This window comes from Lycium ferocissimum, chromosome 9 (genome assembly GCF_029784015.1).
Source record: "Lycium ferocissimum isolate CSIRO_LF1 chromosome 9, AGI_CSIRO_Lferr_CH_V1, whole genome shotgun sequence".
Classification (NCBI taxonomy): domain Eukaryota; kingdom Viridiplantae; phylum Streptophyta; class Magnoliopsida; order Solanales; family Solanaceae; genus Lycium; species Lycium ferocissimum.
Genome location: NC_081350.1, coordinates 45,376,074 through 45,392,083, shown reverse-complemented (window position 1 = coordinate 45,392,083; position 16,010 = coordinate 45,376,074). Strand labels below are relative to the sequence as shown.

The 16,010-nt window shown below is 35.0% G+C and overlaps 2 protein-coding genes and 1 long non-coding RNA gene across 9 annotated transcripts; 1 reads left to right on the top strand and 2 right to left on the bottom strand.

Moving 5' to 3' along the window:
• Positions 1-2,532: 2,532 nt before the first annotated feature.
• Positions 2,533-13,812, bottom strand: LOC132029270 (uncharacterized). 5 transcript variants are annotated; one of them, XM_059418590.1, is made up of 4 exons: positions 13,716-13,812; positions 3,036-3,355; positions 2,833-2,903; positions 2,533-2,749 (listed from the first exon to the last, which is right to left on the bottom strand). In XM_059418590.1, coding segments are annotated over exons 2-4 (390 nt in total). In that variant the 5' UTR covers positions 3,353-3,355; positions 13,716-13,812; the 3' UTR covers positions 2,533-2,747. The 5 variants fall into 5 exon arrangements, with proteins under 5 accessions (XP_059274573.1, XP_059274572.1, XP_059274569.1 ...); XM_059418589.1 differs by having other exon boundaries at positions 3,036-3,359; positions 13,716-13,798; XM_059418586.1 differs by lacking the exon at positions 13,716-13,812 and adding an exon at positions 3,746-3,901 and having other exon boundaries at positions 3,036-3,368.
• On the top strand, positions 12,322-12,685 carry LOC132031054 (uncharacterized). The gene is made up of 2 exons (XR_009408160.1): positions 12,322-12,507; positions 12,589-12,685. It is a non-coding gene; the product is annotated as an uncharacterized LOC132031054 (long non-coding RNA).
• Positions 12,566-13,837, bottom strand: LOC132029269 (RNA-binding protein involved in heterochromatin assembly dri1-like). 3 transcript variants are annotated; one of them, XM_059418583.1, is made up of 4 exons: positions 13,716-13,837; positions 13,007-13,339; positions 12,787-12,857; positions 12,566-12,684 (listed from the first exon to the last, which is right to left on the bottom strand). In XM_059418583.1, the coding sequence occupies exons 2-4, from the start codon at positions 13,321-13,323 to the stop codon at positions 12,662-12,664; spliced, it is 411 nt and encodes a 136-aa protein (XP_059274566.1). In that variant the 5' UTR covers positions 13,324-13,339; positions 13,716-13,837; the 3' UTR covers positions 12,566-12,661. The 3 variants fall into 3 exon arrangements, with proteins under 3 accessions (XP_059274566.1, XP_059274567.1, XP_059274568.1); XM_059418584.1 differs by having other exon boundaries at positions 13,007-13,326; XM_059418585.1 differs by having other exon boundaries at positions 13,007-13,330; positions 13,716-13,829.
• Positions 13,838-16,010: the final 2,173 nt, after the last annotated feature.

Sequence of the window (16,010 nt, the reverse complement as noted above, 5' to 3'; positions counted from 1 at the left end):
GGTGGATGGAGAATGTATAGATCTCTCTGGTCCCCTGCCCTCACCCCTAAAATTGTTTTTTTTTTCTTTTCAAATTCAAGTGTAACAGGAATCTATGCCATACTGCTATCAACTCAACAACTCTAATTAAAGCAATTTTTGGTATTTTTTCTTATCTGAATGAGTAAACGGTTTCATATCGACATCCAAATATACGAATACGATTGTTTCTACTAGTTCTCTCACCCTAAAGAATGTACATAGGCCAACGTACTTTAGTGTAACCAAGCTTACTGCTAGCCTATTAGCTAGAAGCCGAGCTTTGACCGTGACTGCTCTGCACTTCTAGCTGGCTTATTAGTGTGATTTAGAAGTTCTTGTTTCTTAAGTTGCATCTATCTTAAGAACCCTATATTTGAATATTCACTTAAGAGTGTTTATCGTATGACGAAAGTCATTTTTCATGGTAAATATTTTTTTAAAAAAGGCTCTCGAATGTTTGGTTAGTAAATGGAAAATGTTTATCGGGAAAAAGTATATTAAAGATTAATGATAATATTAGCAGATTAAAAAGTACATTGATGAAATCTTCGAGAACTAAAGATTGATAATAGTATTGTTTTAGTGTAAGTTGAATTGAAATTGAATAATATGAAGTTTAAAGTCAAGACAATTTTAAGTAAATAACATTCGTCCGTAAATCAGGGATGTCATCTTTCCCCATTTGACAGGAAATGTTTTCCTTGACCTGGAAATTCTCCTATTTGTGTATTTAATATTAACTTAATCATTTGGTTCGGTAAAACGGGAACTAATATTGTTGGACTGTGGACATGACTTGGGCCTTATATTGTTCGATTCCACATTGGGTGTGAATCACTTCGGGCAATTTGCAGGATTGCCTTCGCTGGGGATGGTCTTTAATTTTTATCCCTCAAAATGGTGGTCTTTAAATTTTGTCCTTCAGGCAAAATTTACATGGCACCGGCAGAATTTCTACCTGTGCGGCCCAAATTTTGCCTTTCGCTGGACAAATTTGCAAAATTCTACCTTGCGTATTTTTTTTTACTAAGCTAGGGTTTGAATCCACAACCTCAGGGTATTAAGCGAGGGGTAAAACTTAAAGATTACCAATTTGAAGGGCAAAAATTAAAGACCACCCCAAATGAAGGGCAATCCGCGCAAAAAAAAAAAAGAAAAAAGAATCACTTCATGTATCGATGTGTGTTTAACAATAATGTAGGCCATGTTATGGATCTACGAGCCTGTGATGGGAGGGCCCATTAGGTCATTGCTTTTAAGCCTACAAATATATGGCTAACAGCCTATTTTGATTGACTTATTTTTGGTGGTTTTAATTCAAAATAGCTTTTAAGTACTTTTGTAGTGTTTGAATACGATAAAAAAGTGATTTTAAACACTTGTTTTTAAGCTAAAATAATAAAAATTAGCCAAAAGCCATAAATTAGAATTTCTAAATTTATGGCTTTTGGCTTATAAGTTAAAAGCCATAATAAGCCAAAAGCCATAAGCACATCCAAACGGCTTTTAAGTCCTCTCTACCTCCTAAACCTCGGCACTGCCCCACTGCCACATGACGAGAGAAGGAGAGGAGACTTATAATTTGTTTGCCAAAGCTTCTAAAATTAGCTTATTTGAAAAATGTTTTTAAAATAAACACTTTTAGCATCCCAAAAGCTTCCAAAATTAACTTATTTTGAAAAGTAATAAGCCGAGTAATAATTTGTGTTGGCTAGTAAATTTGAAAAAATTGTGCTTGGCTAATCAATTTGAAAAGAACTTTTGAGCATTAGTATTTTCCCAAAAGTGCTTTTTTAAAAAAAGTATTTTTGGTTGGCTTCTTAAAAACAACTTTTGCTTTTACTCAAAAACTATTTTTTTTTTTTTTTAACTTCTAAAAGTTTGGCCAAACACCTCAACTTCAAAAAAAAAAAAAAAAAAAAAAAACACTTTAATGTTGGAGAAGCTTGGCTAAACAGGCTATTAGTGTAACCAACCTCCGTTGGAACTCTTTCGCATTGATGAACAAGATGGTTTACAGGTACGCATCTAATCTCGTCTTTCTACGGTGTTCTTAATCTGTGCAATATTCTTTGGCTATTATAAATATACTTACAAAAACACCCTTAGCTGCATTGAAACTATACAAGCTTAGCTTTACAATGATGCAATGGCTAGATTGAAAATGTCATATTAATTAAAATGGAAATGGAAATGAGTTTGAGACTTGAAGAAAATAATGGAAGAGAAAAGGTGGATTTGACTCACTTATAAAAGCAAAAGTATCAGGTTCTTATCTGTGTAATAATTGAGACTTGATGCTTAAAGTTGTTAATTTGGTTCCTTTAGAATGGAACTACTCATAAAGATTCTATGAATCTAATATCTGATACTTGTGTTATTTCTCTTATTTTTTCTTGCTATGAATTAAGTATTAGGCCTAAACAACTTTGGTTGATTGTTAAGTTTACATAATATTACTCATTGGATCACCCTGACAAAAGCAGTTGGTGAAACTTGAAAGACCGAAACAATGCAAAATCTGAAGGGACTTCATTCATTAGAACACTTGCACATGAGTTACAATGCAGTTAGATATTAAAACCTTTCTTGAAAAACTTATCTAAAGAAACAAGAAAATAAAAACTAAAATCAACGGTTATTTGAAGGTTATGACTTATGAGCTTTGGTAAATCTTCAATAAAAGCTCCCACGTCCCTCAATGACTTATTTTCTCTCAGATCACCTCCTGAAATCAGAAAAATGAACAAAGATATTAGTAAGTGAAAAATGGCGCCAGAAAGTAAAACGTCGACTAGGAAGATGGCTCACAGAAATCCTTAGGTGTCTTGCATTTATGACATTCTGCTCTACTAGCATAGTTGTGCATACCACATCCTATTCTGTTAATCAAGAAGGAAGTTATGTCAGTTAAATGTGCCGGTAGTAATACAACGGACTTCTAGTACTTTTTATTTTTATTTTGCAATTTCTTTATGTAATATTGGAATGGAATGAGCAACATGGACAGTAACCTGCTGCAAATCCAATCACCACTCTTCCAACCAGGAAGAGCACTTGCATCATATCCATAGCCTGCCCCGGTACCATAATAATCACTTTTTAAGGCACCACATCGATAGCAGCTTGTCCTGCTTGCGTAGTTGTGAGAACCACAGTTCATGGCACTGCAATACCAGTCTCCAGCTAAGACTTCTGCTTTGTTTAGTCCATACATGGCAACATCTGCTGGTGTTGCATATTTAGGGCAGCTACACCGTTGGCATGCATCCCGTTTCTTAAAATTTAGGTGCTGACATGCAGCACACATCCAATCTCCTTCCCTGCTCATTTTCTGTCTAAGAAATCTGAAAGTGAACATGAAAAGATTATGAGAAGAGAGTTTCATACGGGAAGCAGAATAGGCCATTGTAAGAGGCATGAAAAAACAACCGAGAAATCATATTATAGTTATCCATCTTTGAGGCCTCATTCTTTAAATAGATACAGTTAACATGATATACTGTCTATATGAAAGAACTGCATTGCTAACACATGAACAGTTATTTCATTCTAGAAAGAAATTTCTTGGCACATTAATCTTGTATTAAAGGCCTAATTTTTTTTGAAAAATTAAAGACAGCGGCTTTTTTGTGTAGATGCTGGAAGAAGAGGAAATTCAGTTCCAATCTGAGAAAATGAATGAATTATACATGGAAAAACAAAATCATAATGAATGCCTCACCTAAAAAAAGTGAAGGATTTGAAGAACTGAGCTTCTCGACTAGACGTAAACTTGAAGCTCAAGAAATGGTTTGTTGGAGCTGGTAATTTTGATGAATGGTTTATGGAGGTTTATATAGTTGGAAGATCTCACTATTGGGGCCCAAAAGTTTCCTTTTGAACTGTTGTGAGCTTTAGACGGTTTCCTTAAATGGGATCCACAAGATAGCACAATTTTTCTAGAAAAGAATTGGATAAACCTGCTCCAGTGTAGAGGTATGGCTTTCAAAGTTTTCAACTGTCAAATTCATGCATTTGAAGCACTATTTTCTTGAACATAGAGGTATGGTTTGAAAATGCATATGATGCTCACAACCCTTTTTTCCTAAATATTCTTCAATAATTTGAACTTTCTTTCTGGATTTCGAGAAAAATAGAGAAAATTTAGGGAATAGAATCCTAAAACAGACTAAAACAGTGATTTTTATTCAGAAAATGACCTTTTATTGACAGAGTTTGAAACAAAGGGCCATTAATTTTATACAAGCAAAGATAAAATACATTTTTAATTAGAATTGGTTCTGGCTGTCTGCAGTGGCGGAGCCAGAAATTTTGGTAAGGTTGTTCAAATGTTGACGAATATATAATTTTATTCCGATGAATAAGTGCAATAATTTTCTTTTTAACATCATCACTGCACACCCGCCTAAAAATTTATGGTCCATTTGATTTCGCAAGTTATTCTTGATAAATTTCATTGCTAGAAAACTCTGATGGTAATTACAATATCAAATGGCAGCAACCACAAACAACAACATACCCAATGTACGTAATCCCACAAGTGGAGAACAACAATGGGCATTCCGAGAATGTTACAAAGCGAGAGACAATGACTAATTGATTTTGTTTGAAAACTAAAATAAAGAAAGAGAACAAAGTTGGATAATTAAAATGTTCACAGAAGCAATTAAAAAAGAAAAGAGAACAAAATAAGTGGTTGCTAACTTGCTATTTCCTTCTTTTCTAGGAAATAGGAAGGAAAGAAGAAAGACTAAAGGAGCTTCAACAAATGAGTCTAACGTAACTCCAAACCAACATAGGAATAAACCAAATGCAAATCATAACTCAAATACAAATAAGTTTAGTCGGAACATGGAAGAAAATAAGTTCAAATACAAATCAACCAAGTAACTCCAGGCATTGTTTGTATGTTTTCTTTTAAAGAAAGAAGATGGCCAGCGTTTGACGCAAGCTTTAAACCGTGACTTTTACGTAAAATTGAACTCTCTTTACCTCTAAGCTATCTATCTCAATTATTTTAAGGGTGTTCAAAATTTAATTTATATCCAGTTAATCATAATATCTAATCCATTTACTAGTACCATTTTCCAGCCAAGGGTGTGCAGGTGACCACCCTTGGCCATGAGTGGCTCCGCCACTGGCTGTCTAGACCCCAGGACATATGCCATGGAATTGAAACTACTTCACATGAACTAAGACACTTGTCTACCACAAAAAGAAGGCATATAAATTAATTTTGCATGGAATGTGAACCTTTCCAAGATAATGGATTATCTCTACATGGAAATCTAAAAGTAGACGGTGTTGGACGCACGATGTGGATCCATGATTTAAACTTGATAAGCCTATCTTTAAGGCTTCGAAGAAATTTCAATATTTAAGATCCTTATCGCTGAGTCCATTACATTTTTGTAATTGCTGGTTTGAAATATAAAATTTGTTGATATTTTGGTGATTTTTAACATGTTTATTTATGGTTCGTCCTGAAAACGATGGTTTCAGTTGAATCCATTAACTGTATGGTCCACTCACCTTTGGTTGAGGTTCCTTCTACCACCTACGGATGGAAATCGAGTATGCACCTTTCTCTCAAAAACCGATGGGTTCAGAATGAGTGTAGTTTAGCGTATGCGTACATTTATATTCGTTCCTTTTAAATAATTCGAGCAAGATGTAGTTAATAGATCCGCCTTGTCTTCTCCTAGTGGGTTTGTGAGTCTTAAATGAAGGATAGGATATCAGTTTTGCCATGATCAGGTCCAAAACCTCCCAAATATGCATATACTTCCATGGATATACACATTCATAGACATAGTACTTATAAGGACCAGTTGAAAATGATAAATGTTAAAATGCTTAATTAAATTGTCATCATAATACTAGTTTAGAAAGAAAATTACAAGCATTGCTATATGTTTTCTAACATACTAAACTTTGAAGCCTGAATTATTCTCATCAATTACCAGGTCCTATTAGCAAAATGGGATACAATGAAGAATCTTGACAATATTAGTGTGGTGGATGAAGAATGGATAGACTATTGTAGGGTGGAGGGACAGAGTTAGGTCTGTTTGCCCCTGCCATGCAATGCACTTCAGCTCTCTACTTGAGTGGATCTAAATGTAGATGTAACTCTATGTATACTTATTTTACACGCGCGCACACACAGAGACATATAAAGACACAACCCCAATGAACCAGGTTCTGTTGAAAATGCTAATCCGTGGTTGAATTTGCTATGGTCCGCTCACCCCCACCCCCGTTTCATTGTTCATGGTTGGACTCACAACTGCTCCTTTTGTCTCCTCCACCCCCCCACCCCCACCCCCCACAGTCTCTGAGATAAATACTTTTTTAGAAATTCAAGTGTAACAAGAATCTATCCAATATTCATATTAAGTCTACTCAGTAACTCAAATATGAGCAATCTTTGAAGTTTTACCTTATCTAATTGAGTCTTGAATTAAAATACAATTTCATATTGAGCTCCCAATATACGTATACAATTATTCCTACTATAGTTCTCTCACCTTCAAAAAATGTATATAGGCCCTTTTATTCGTACTTCAGTATAGCCAAGCTTACTGCTAGCTGATCGGCAAAAAGTCAAGCTTTGACGATGACTGTTCTTCACTTTTGGCTGCCTTATTTAGTGTGATTTAGAAGTTCTTAGCTCATTCTTGTCTCTTAAGCTACATTGAACTGAAGAACTCTCAAATGGGGTTTTCACTAATTAGTTGCATTGAATTATATGCACTTAGCTCAACAAGGGAATGGCTAGCTTGAAAATGCTGTACATTAACATGTGTAAAATGAGGTGAAAAGGAAAGATAAAAGGTGAAATTGGCTCACTTATAAAAGTAAAGCATTAGGTTCTTATCTGTATAATAATTAAGGCATGATGCTTAAAGGAACTTTGGCCCCCTTGGAATGGAACAACTCATAAAGATGATATGAATCAAATATCTGATCCTTTTGTTATTTCTCCTTTTTTTCTTGCTGGTTAATTAAGTATATAGGCCTAAATAGTGGTCCTAAGTGATACATAAGCCTTTGCATTTCTCTGTAGGCCTAAATAACTTTGTTTGATTTTAAAGGCTACATAATATTATTCATTGGACCACCCCAACAAAAGCAGTTGTTGAAAGACAGAAAGAATGCAAAATCTGAAGAGATTCCATTCATTAAAACACTTGCAGTTACAATGCAGTTAGAAATTAAACCTTCTTTGAGAAGAAAAGAAAGAGCAAAAGGAATTAAAAAACAGAAGAAGAAGGTTATGAGTTCTGGTAATTCTTCAATTAAAACTAATATCGCCGTGTCCCTCAATATAACTCACTTTCTCGCAGGTCACCTCCTGAAAACCAGAGAAATGAAGAATTTGAAGAACTAAGCTTCTCGACTAGACGTAAACTTGAAGCTCAAGAAATAGATAAACCTTCTTGAGTGTAGATGTATGTCTTTCAAAAGTCATCAACTGTTAAATTCATGCATTTGAAGCACTATTTTCTTGAGCATAGAGATGTGGTTTGAATAATGCATATGATGCTAACATCCTTTTTCCTAAATATTCTTCAGTTATTTGAACTTTCTTTTTGGACTGGAAAACAGTAGAGAAAATTTAGGGAATAGAATCCTCAGACAAAGTAAAACAATAAATTTTGAAACAAAAAATGACCTTTTATTGACAGAGATATTTGATAGAAAGGGCCACTCACTTTATACAATCAAAGATGAAGCAATGACTACTTAGAATTGGTTCTGACAGTCTAGACCCAAAAAGATATGCCATGGAAATGAATCTACTTCACATGAAGTAAGAAACTTGTCTACCACAAAAACGAACGGCATAACTAATTTTGCATGGAATGTGAACCTTTCCGAAATAATGGATTATTCCTACATGGAAATCTAGTTGTTGAAGCCGCAGGCAGATTCATGATTTAAACTTGATAAGTTTATCTTTAAAGCTTTGAACAAAAGTTCAATGTTTAAGGAACTTATCGCTGAATGCATTGCATCTTTGGGACTGTTGATTTGAGATATAATATTTGTTGACATTTTAGTGATTTTTCACATATATATTTAAGGCTCTTCTAGAAAGTGATGGGTTAAGGAACCTATTTAAATGTATGGTCTAGTTGCCGGAGATATCCTTCCTGGCTGAACCTCTACTCCACCTCCTTCAATGGTGGAGGTGCGACAGAATGATCATTTTAACGGCAACCTAACATTTACCAACTAAATCATATCGAAGTGTGTGACCATCTCATCTAAAAGCTTAAGCTGTTAGAGAGAGAGCAATTTATTTACTTAACTAGTTATGTCTTCAACACGTACTCCCTCCGTTCACTTTTACTTGTCACGTTTTGACTTTTCACGCTGTTTAAGAAACAATGATTAAGATAGGTATTTTACCACAATACCCCTATTAAATGGTGTATAATTGTATTGGAGTTGCGAAAATGATTTGAAATGAGTAATAAATGCTAAGGATAAAACAGGAAATTTTTTTTTTTTGTCTTACCTTGATATGTTGAAAATTGACAAGTAAAAATGAAAATCTATAAAGGGAGTAGTGGACAAGTAAAAGTGAACGGAGGGAGTAGCTTATTACCATTACTAGTTCCTCCTAACAAAATGGGGATACAATGAGGAACCTTGATAGTGTTAGTTTGGTGGATGTAGAATGTGTAGACTGTTATAGGTTGGAGGGACAGAGATAGGTCTCTCTGCCCTGCCATGCAATGCACTTCAGCTCTCTACTTGAGTGATGGATTTCAAATTTAGCTTTTGTAGGTTCTAAATTGAGACAGTGAGTTCTAAAATGTATATGCAACTCCATATGTACTTGTTTTATACGCGCGCAAGCGCACACGCGACCTCAAAGCAGCAGGTTCTGTTGAGCCTGCTAATCTGTGGTTGAATTTGCCACTGCTCCTTTCACCCCCTCCTCCTGATCCCTAAGATAGGTAGTGTTTTAAAAATTCAAGTGTAAAAATATCTATTCCATATTCTTATTTAGTTTAATCAATAACTCAACTATGATCAATCTTTAAAGTTTTTTCTTATCTGAATGAGTCTTGCATTAAAATACGATTTTCAAATTTAGCTCCAAATATATGGATACGAATGCTCCTACTAGTTCTCTCACCCTAAAAGAATGTATATAAGCCCTTTTATTTGCACATCGGTGTAGCCAAGCTACTGCTAGCTTCTCGGCTAGAAGCGAAGCTTTAATCATGACTACTCTTTACTTCTAGTTGCCTTTAAAAATGTGATTTAGAAATTATTGGCTCATTCTTGTTACTTAAGTTGCATTGAACTGAAGAATCCTAAAATGGGATTTCCACTAATTAGTTGCATTGAAATTATATTCACTTAGCTCAACAATGATGGAACGGCTAGCTTGAAAATGCTGCAGATCAGCATGGAAATGGAAATGAATTGGCGACACAATGGAGGAAAGGAAAGAGAAAAGGTGAAATTGGCTCACTTATAAAAGGAAAGCATCTGGTTCTTATCTGTGTATGTAATAATTGAGAGTTGATGGTTAAAGGAACTAATTTGGTTCCCTTAGAATGAAACCACTCAAAGATTCTATGAATCTAATAGCTGATCCTAGTGTCATTTCTCTTATTTTTTGTTGCTGTGAGTATAGACTTAAATAGTGGTCCTAATGGTCTATAAGTCTTTTGTATTTCTCACTAGACCTCAACAGCTTTGGTTGATTGTTAAGTTTAAACAATGTTTATTCACTGGACCACCCCAACAAAAGCAGAAAGAATACCAAATCTCAGGAGATTTTATTTCATTAGAACACTTGCACAGTTACAATGCAGTTAGAAATTAAACCCTTCTTTTGAGAAACAAATCTAAATAAAGAAAAAAAGAAAAACTAAAAGCTAGAAAAAAGCGAAAAACGGAAGAAGAAGAAGAAGAAGAAGAAGAAGGGTATAGTTCTGGTAAATTTTATATAGAAGCTTAATGTCGCCGCTTCCCTCAATATAACTCACCTTCGCTCAGGTCACCTCCTGACAGACAAACAGAGAAATGAACAAGATGTTAGTAAGTGAAAAATGTTGTTGGAAAGTAAAATGTCGACTGGGAAGAATTGAGCTTCTCGACTGGACGTAAATTAAAATTGAAGGTCAAGAAATGGTTTGCTGGAGCTGGTAATATTGATGAATGGTTTGGGGAGGTTTATACAGTTGGAAGAACTCACTACTGGGGCCCAAAAGTTTCCTTTTTGATCTGTTGTGAACTTTAGACAGTTTCCTTAAATGGGATCCACAAGATAGCACAAATTTTCAAGAAAAGAATTGGATAAATCTTCTTGAGTGTAGAGTTATGGCTTTCAAAATATGTCAACTGTTAAAATCTTGCATTTGAAGCATATCTTCTTGAGTATAGAGGTATGGGTTGACAAATGCATATGATTCTAACATCCCTCTTTTCCTAAATATTCTTCATTAATTTTAACTTCCTTTCTGGATTGGAAAGGAGTAGAGAAAATTTAGGGAATATAATCGTAAGACAGACTAAACCATTTGATTTTTAAATTAAGAAAATGACCTTTTATTGACAGATATTTGAAAGAAAGGGCCAATAATCTTATACAAGCAGAGACAAAAGACATGATTAATTAAGCATTGGTTCTGGCTGTCTGGACCCCAGGGGATATGCCATGGAATTGAAACTACTTCACATGAACTTAGAGACAAGTGTCTACCATAAAAGAAAAGGCATATAACTAATTTTTCATGGAATTTGAACCTGTCCAAAATAATGGATTATCCCTACAGGAAAATTTTAGCAGTAGAATATGTTGGACGCACAGGCGAATTCATGATATAAACTTGACAAGTTTATATTTAAGGCTTCGAAGAAAATTCAATCTAAATAGGTCCTCATCGCTGAATACCGGATGTTGATTTGAGATGGTATGATATATATTGACATTTTGGTGATTCTTCACCTGTATATTTATGGTTTGTCTTGAAAATAATGGGTTGAGACCTTTTAGATGTATGGCCTAGTTGCCCGAGGTGCCATTCCTGGATGAACCTCTACTCCGCCTCCTTCAACGGTGGAGGTGAGACAAAATTATCACTTTAACGATGATCCGCTGATCTGAACCTCTTACTGAGAAAGAGAAAACTGACCAAACCTAAGGGCTCTGATAGCATGTGAAATAACAAAGGAATAGAGGAACTTCCATATATCTCATTTCAAGAACAAAGAGGTAGAAATACATGTATATTGACTTCTAACAAAGGAAAGAATAAAAAAGAAATCCTATAAATCTGCGATCTATGTTTGGCTATGTACACTACATCAAAGGAGGTCCACATTCATTCTGTAACATTTACCAACCAACTAAAATTTGAAGCGTAGTGTTGAAGTTCACGATCATCTCATCTAAAAGCTCAAACTGTTAGAGAGAGCACACTTTTGTTTACTCATTTAATTATGTCTTCAACACGTAGCTTATTGCAATTCCTTGTTTCATGGTTGAATTCGCCATTACCCCTTTCACTCCCCTCCCAAACCCTAAGATAGATAGTGGTTTTGGAAATTCTAGTGTAACAAGAATCTATTCCATATTCCTTTTAAGTCTACTCAGTAACTCAAATATGAGCAATCTTTGAAGTTTTTCCTTGTCTGAATGAGTCTTGCATTAGAATACGATTCATTATTGAGCTCCAAATATACGGATACGATACTCCAACTATTTATCTCACCTTAAAAGAATGTAGTGGGCTCTTTTACTTTCATTTTGATGCAGCCAAACTTACTGCTAAGTTATCTGCCAAATGCCAAACTTTGACCACAACTGCTCTTCACTTTTGGCTGCCTTATAAGTGTGATTTAGAAGTTAAGTCGCACTGAACTTAAGAATCCTAAAATAGGGTTTCATTTAATTAGTGGCATTGAAATTATATTCACTTAGCTCAATAATTATGAAATGACTAACTTGAAAGTGTTGCAGATTACCATGGAAATGTAAATGAGTATGAGACTTGGAGAAAAGGTGGAATTAAGTCACTTCATTTTCTCACTTATAAAGTATCAGGTTCTTATCTGTGTAATAATTGAGACTTGATGCTTAAAGGAACTAATTTGGTTCCTTTAGAATGAAACCACTAGTAAAAATTCTATGAATCTAATATCTGATCCTTCCATAATTTTTCCTTTTTTTTTTTTCTTGCTGTGATTAAGTACGTCGGCCTAAACAGTGGTCCTAAGTGATACGTTAGCCTTTGCATTTTTCTGTAGGCCTAAACAACATTGATTGAATGTTAAGATTACCTAATATTATTCATTGGACCAGCCCGACAAAAGCAGTTGTTGAAACTTGAAATGCAGAAAGAATGCAAAATGTCAAGGGATTTCATTCATTAGAACACTTGCACAGTTACAATGCAGTTAGAAACTAAACCCTTCTTTGAGAAACTAATCTAAAGAAACAAGAAAAGAAAAGTGAGAACAGAAAAACAGCAGCAGCAGCAGCAGCAGCAGCAGCAGAAGAAGAAGAAGAAGAAGAAGAAGAAGAAGAAGAAGAAGAAAAACAGAGAAATGAACGAGAGTCTTTGAAGGTTAAATCTTAAATAAAAACTTAGTATCGCCGCATCCCTCAATACAACTCACTTTCTCTTCCTGAAAAACAGAGAAATGAACAAGATATTAGTAAATGAAAAATGGTGTCCGAAAGTAAAATGTCGACTATGCAGTACCAGAATCACATAGAAGATGGCTCACCAAAATCCCTAGGTGTCTTGCATTTATAGCATTCTGGTCTACTGGCATAGTTGTGCACACCACATCCTATTCTGTTGGTCAAGAAGGAAGTTATGTCAGCTAAATATAAAGGACTTCTAGTACTTTTTATTTTTATTTTCAGTTTCCTTATATAATATTGGAATGGGGTGAGCTCAAATGGAGTGATATGGACAGTGAGGATTCATATAAGCAGACTAACCTGTTGCAAATCCAATCACCACTCTTCCAACCAGGAAGAGCACATGCATCATATCCATAACCTGCCCCAATACCATAATAATCACTTTTTGAGGCACCGCATCGATGGCAGCTTGTTCTGCTTGCATAGTTGTGAGAACCACAGTTCATGGCACTGCAATACCAGTCTCCGGCCATGACTTCTGTTTTGTTTAGTCCGTACATGGCAACATCAGCCGGTGTTGCATATTTAGGGCAGCTGCATCGTTGGCATGCGTCCCGTTTCTTGAAGTTTAAGTGCTGGCATGCAGCACACATCCAATCTCCTTCCCTGCTCATTTTCTGCCTGATAAATCTGAATTAGTAAACATGACCGGATTATAAGAACAGATTTGCATTTGGGAAGCAAAATAGGTCATTGTAAGATGCATGAAAAAACAACTGAGAAATTTTATTGTTTATCAATCTTTGAGGCCTCATTATTTAAATAGATGAAGTTAACAAGGTCTCAGGTGCATCTGAAATACTGTCTATATGCAAGAAATGCATTGCTTACACATGAACAGTTACTTCATTCTAGAAACAGATTTCGCGGTACATTAATCTTTTATTGAAGGCCTAACTTTTTTAAGAACTTGCATTTGAAATGGCTTTATTTTTTGTGTGTAAAAGCTGGAAGAAGAGGGAATTAAATGAATTACACAAGTAAAGAAACATAATGAATTCCTCACCGAAGAAAGTGGAGGATTTGAAGAACTGAGCTTCTCGACTAGACGTAAACTTGAAGCTCAAGAAATGGTTTGCTGGAGCTGGTAATTTTGATGAATGGATTATGGAGGCTTATATAGTTGGAAGATCACACTATTGGGGCCCAAAAGTTTCCTTTTTGAACTCTTGTGAGCTTTAGACGGTTTCCTTAAATGGGATCCACAAGATAGCACAATTTTTCAAGAAAAGAATTGGATAAACCTTCTTGAGTGTAGAGTTATGGCTTTCAAAAAATGTCAACTGTTAAATTCTTGCATTTGAAGCATATTTTCTTGAGTATAGAGGTATGGGTTGACAAATGCATATGATTCTAACATCCCTCTTTTCCTAATTATTCTTCAATAATTTTAACTTTCTTTCTGGATTGGAAAGGAGTAGAGAAAATTTAGGGAATAGAATCCTAAGACAGACTAAACCAGTGATTTTTAAATTAAGAAAATGACATTTTATTGACAGATATTTGAAAGAAAGGGCCAATAATTTTATACAAGCAGAGATAAAAGACATTATTAATTAAGCATTGGTTCAGGGACATGATTAATTAAGCATTGGTTCTGGGACATGATTAATTAAGCATTGGTTCTGGCTGTCTGGACCCCAGGAGATTTGCCATGGAATTGAAACTACTTCACATGAACTAAGAGACAAGTGTCTACCATAAAAGAAAAGGCATATAACTAATTTTGCATGGAATTTGAACCTGTCCAAAATAATGGATTATCCCTACAGGAAAATTTTAGCAGTAGAATATGTTGGACGCACAGGCGAATTCATGATATAAACTTGACAAGTTTATATTTAAGGCTTCGAAGAAAATTCAATCTAAATAGGTGCTCATCGCTGAATACAGTGCATTTTTTGAATGTCGATTTGAGATAGTATGATATTTATTGACATTTTGGTGATTCTTCACCTGTATATTTATGGTTTGTCTTGAAAATAATGGGTTGAGCTGAACCTATTAGATGTATGGTCTAGTCGCCCGAGGTGTCCTTCCCTGGCTGAACCTCTACTCCGCCTCCTTCAACGGTGGAGGTGAGACAAAATTATCACTTTAACGATGATCCGCTGATCTGAACCTCTTATTGATCAAGAGCAAACTGATCAAACCTAAGGGCTCTGATAGCATGTGAAATAACAAAGGAATAGAGGAACTTCCATATATTTTATTTCAAGAACAAAGAGAATAGAAATACATGTATATTGACTTAAGGAAAGAATAAAAAAGAAATCCTATAAATCTGCTATCTATGTTTGGCTATGTACACTAAATCAAAGGATGTCCACATTCATTCTGTAACATTTACCAACCAACTAAACTTTGAAGCGTAGTGTTGAAGTTCACGATCATCTCATCTAAAAGCTCAAACTGTTAGAGAGAGCACACTTTTGTTTACTCATTTAATTATGTCTTCAACATGTAGCTTATTGCAATTCCTTGTTTCATGGTTGAATTCGCCATTACCCCTTTCTCTCCCCGCCCAATCCCTAAGATAGATAGTGGTTTTGGAAATTCAAGTGTAACAAGAATCTATTCCATATTCCTTTTAAGTCTACTCAGTAACTCAGATATGAGCAATCTTTGGAGTTTTTCCTTGTCTGAATGAGTCTTGCATTAGAATACGATTCATTATTGAGCTCCAAATATACGGATACGATACTCCAACTATTTATCTCACCCTAAAAGAATGTATATAGGCTCTTTTATTTTCATTTTTGATGCATCCAAACTTACTGCTAACTTATCTGCCAATTGCCAAATGCCAAACTTTGACCACAACTGCTCTTCACTTTTGGCTGCCTTAATAAGTGTGGATTAGAAGTTCTTGTCTCTTAAGTTGCACTGAACTTAAGAATCCTAAAATGGGGTTTCCTTAATTAGTTGGATTGAAATTATATTCACTTAGCTCAATAATTATGAAATGACTAACTTGAAAGTGTTACAGATTAGGTTGGACATGTAAATGAGAGACCTGAAGAAAAGGTGGAATTGAGTCTTTTCATTTTCTCACTTATAAGTTATCAGGTTCTTATCGGTGTAATAATTGAGACTTGATGCTTAAAGGAACTAATTTGGTTCCTTTAGAATGAAACCACTCAGAAAGATTCTATGAATCTAATATCTGATCCTTCTATAATTTTTCCTTTTTTTCTTGCTGTGATTAAGTACGTCGGCCTAAATAGTGGTCCTAAGTGATACATTAGCCTTTGCATTTTTCTGTAGGCCTAAACAGCATTGATTGAATGTTAAGATTACA

Excerpts from the sequence above, each read along its gene's own strand:
- LOC132029270 (XM_059418590.1), bottom strand. The coding sequence starts at position 3,352 with ATGAGCAGGGAAGGAGATTGGATGTGTGCTGCATGTCAGCACCTAAAT. Across the intron at positions 2,904-3,035 it reads GGTGATTGGATTTGCAGCAG|AATAGGATGTGGTATGCACA; the intron begins GTTACTGTCCAT and ends CTTGATTAACAG.
- LOC132029269 (XM_059418583.1), bottom strand. The coding sequence starts at position 13,323 with ATGAGCAGGGAAGGAGATTGGATGTGTGCTGCATGCCAGCACTTAAAC. Across the intron at positions 12,858-13,006 it reads GGTGATTGGATTTGCAACAG|AATAGGATGTGGTGTGCACA; the intron begins GTTAGTCTGCTT and ends CTTGACCAACAG. Across the intron at positions 12,685-12,786 it reads CAAGACACCTAGGGATTTTG|GAAGAGAAAGTGAGTTGTAT; the intron begins GTGAGCCATCTT and ends TCTGTTTTTCAG.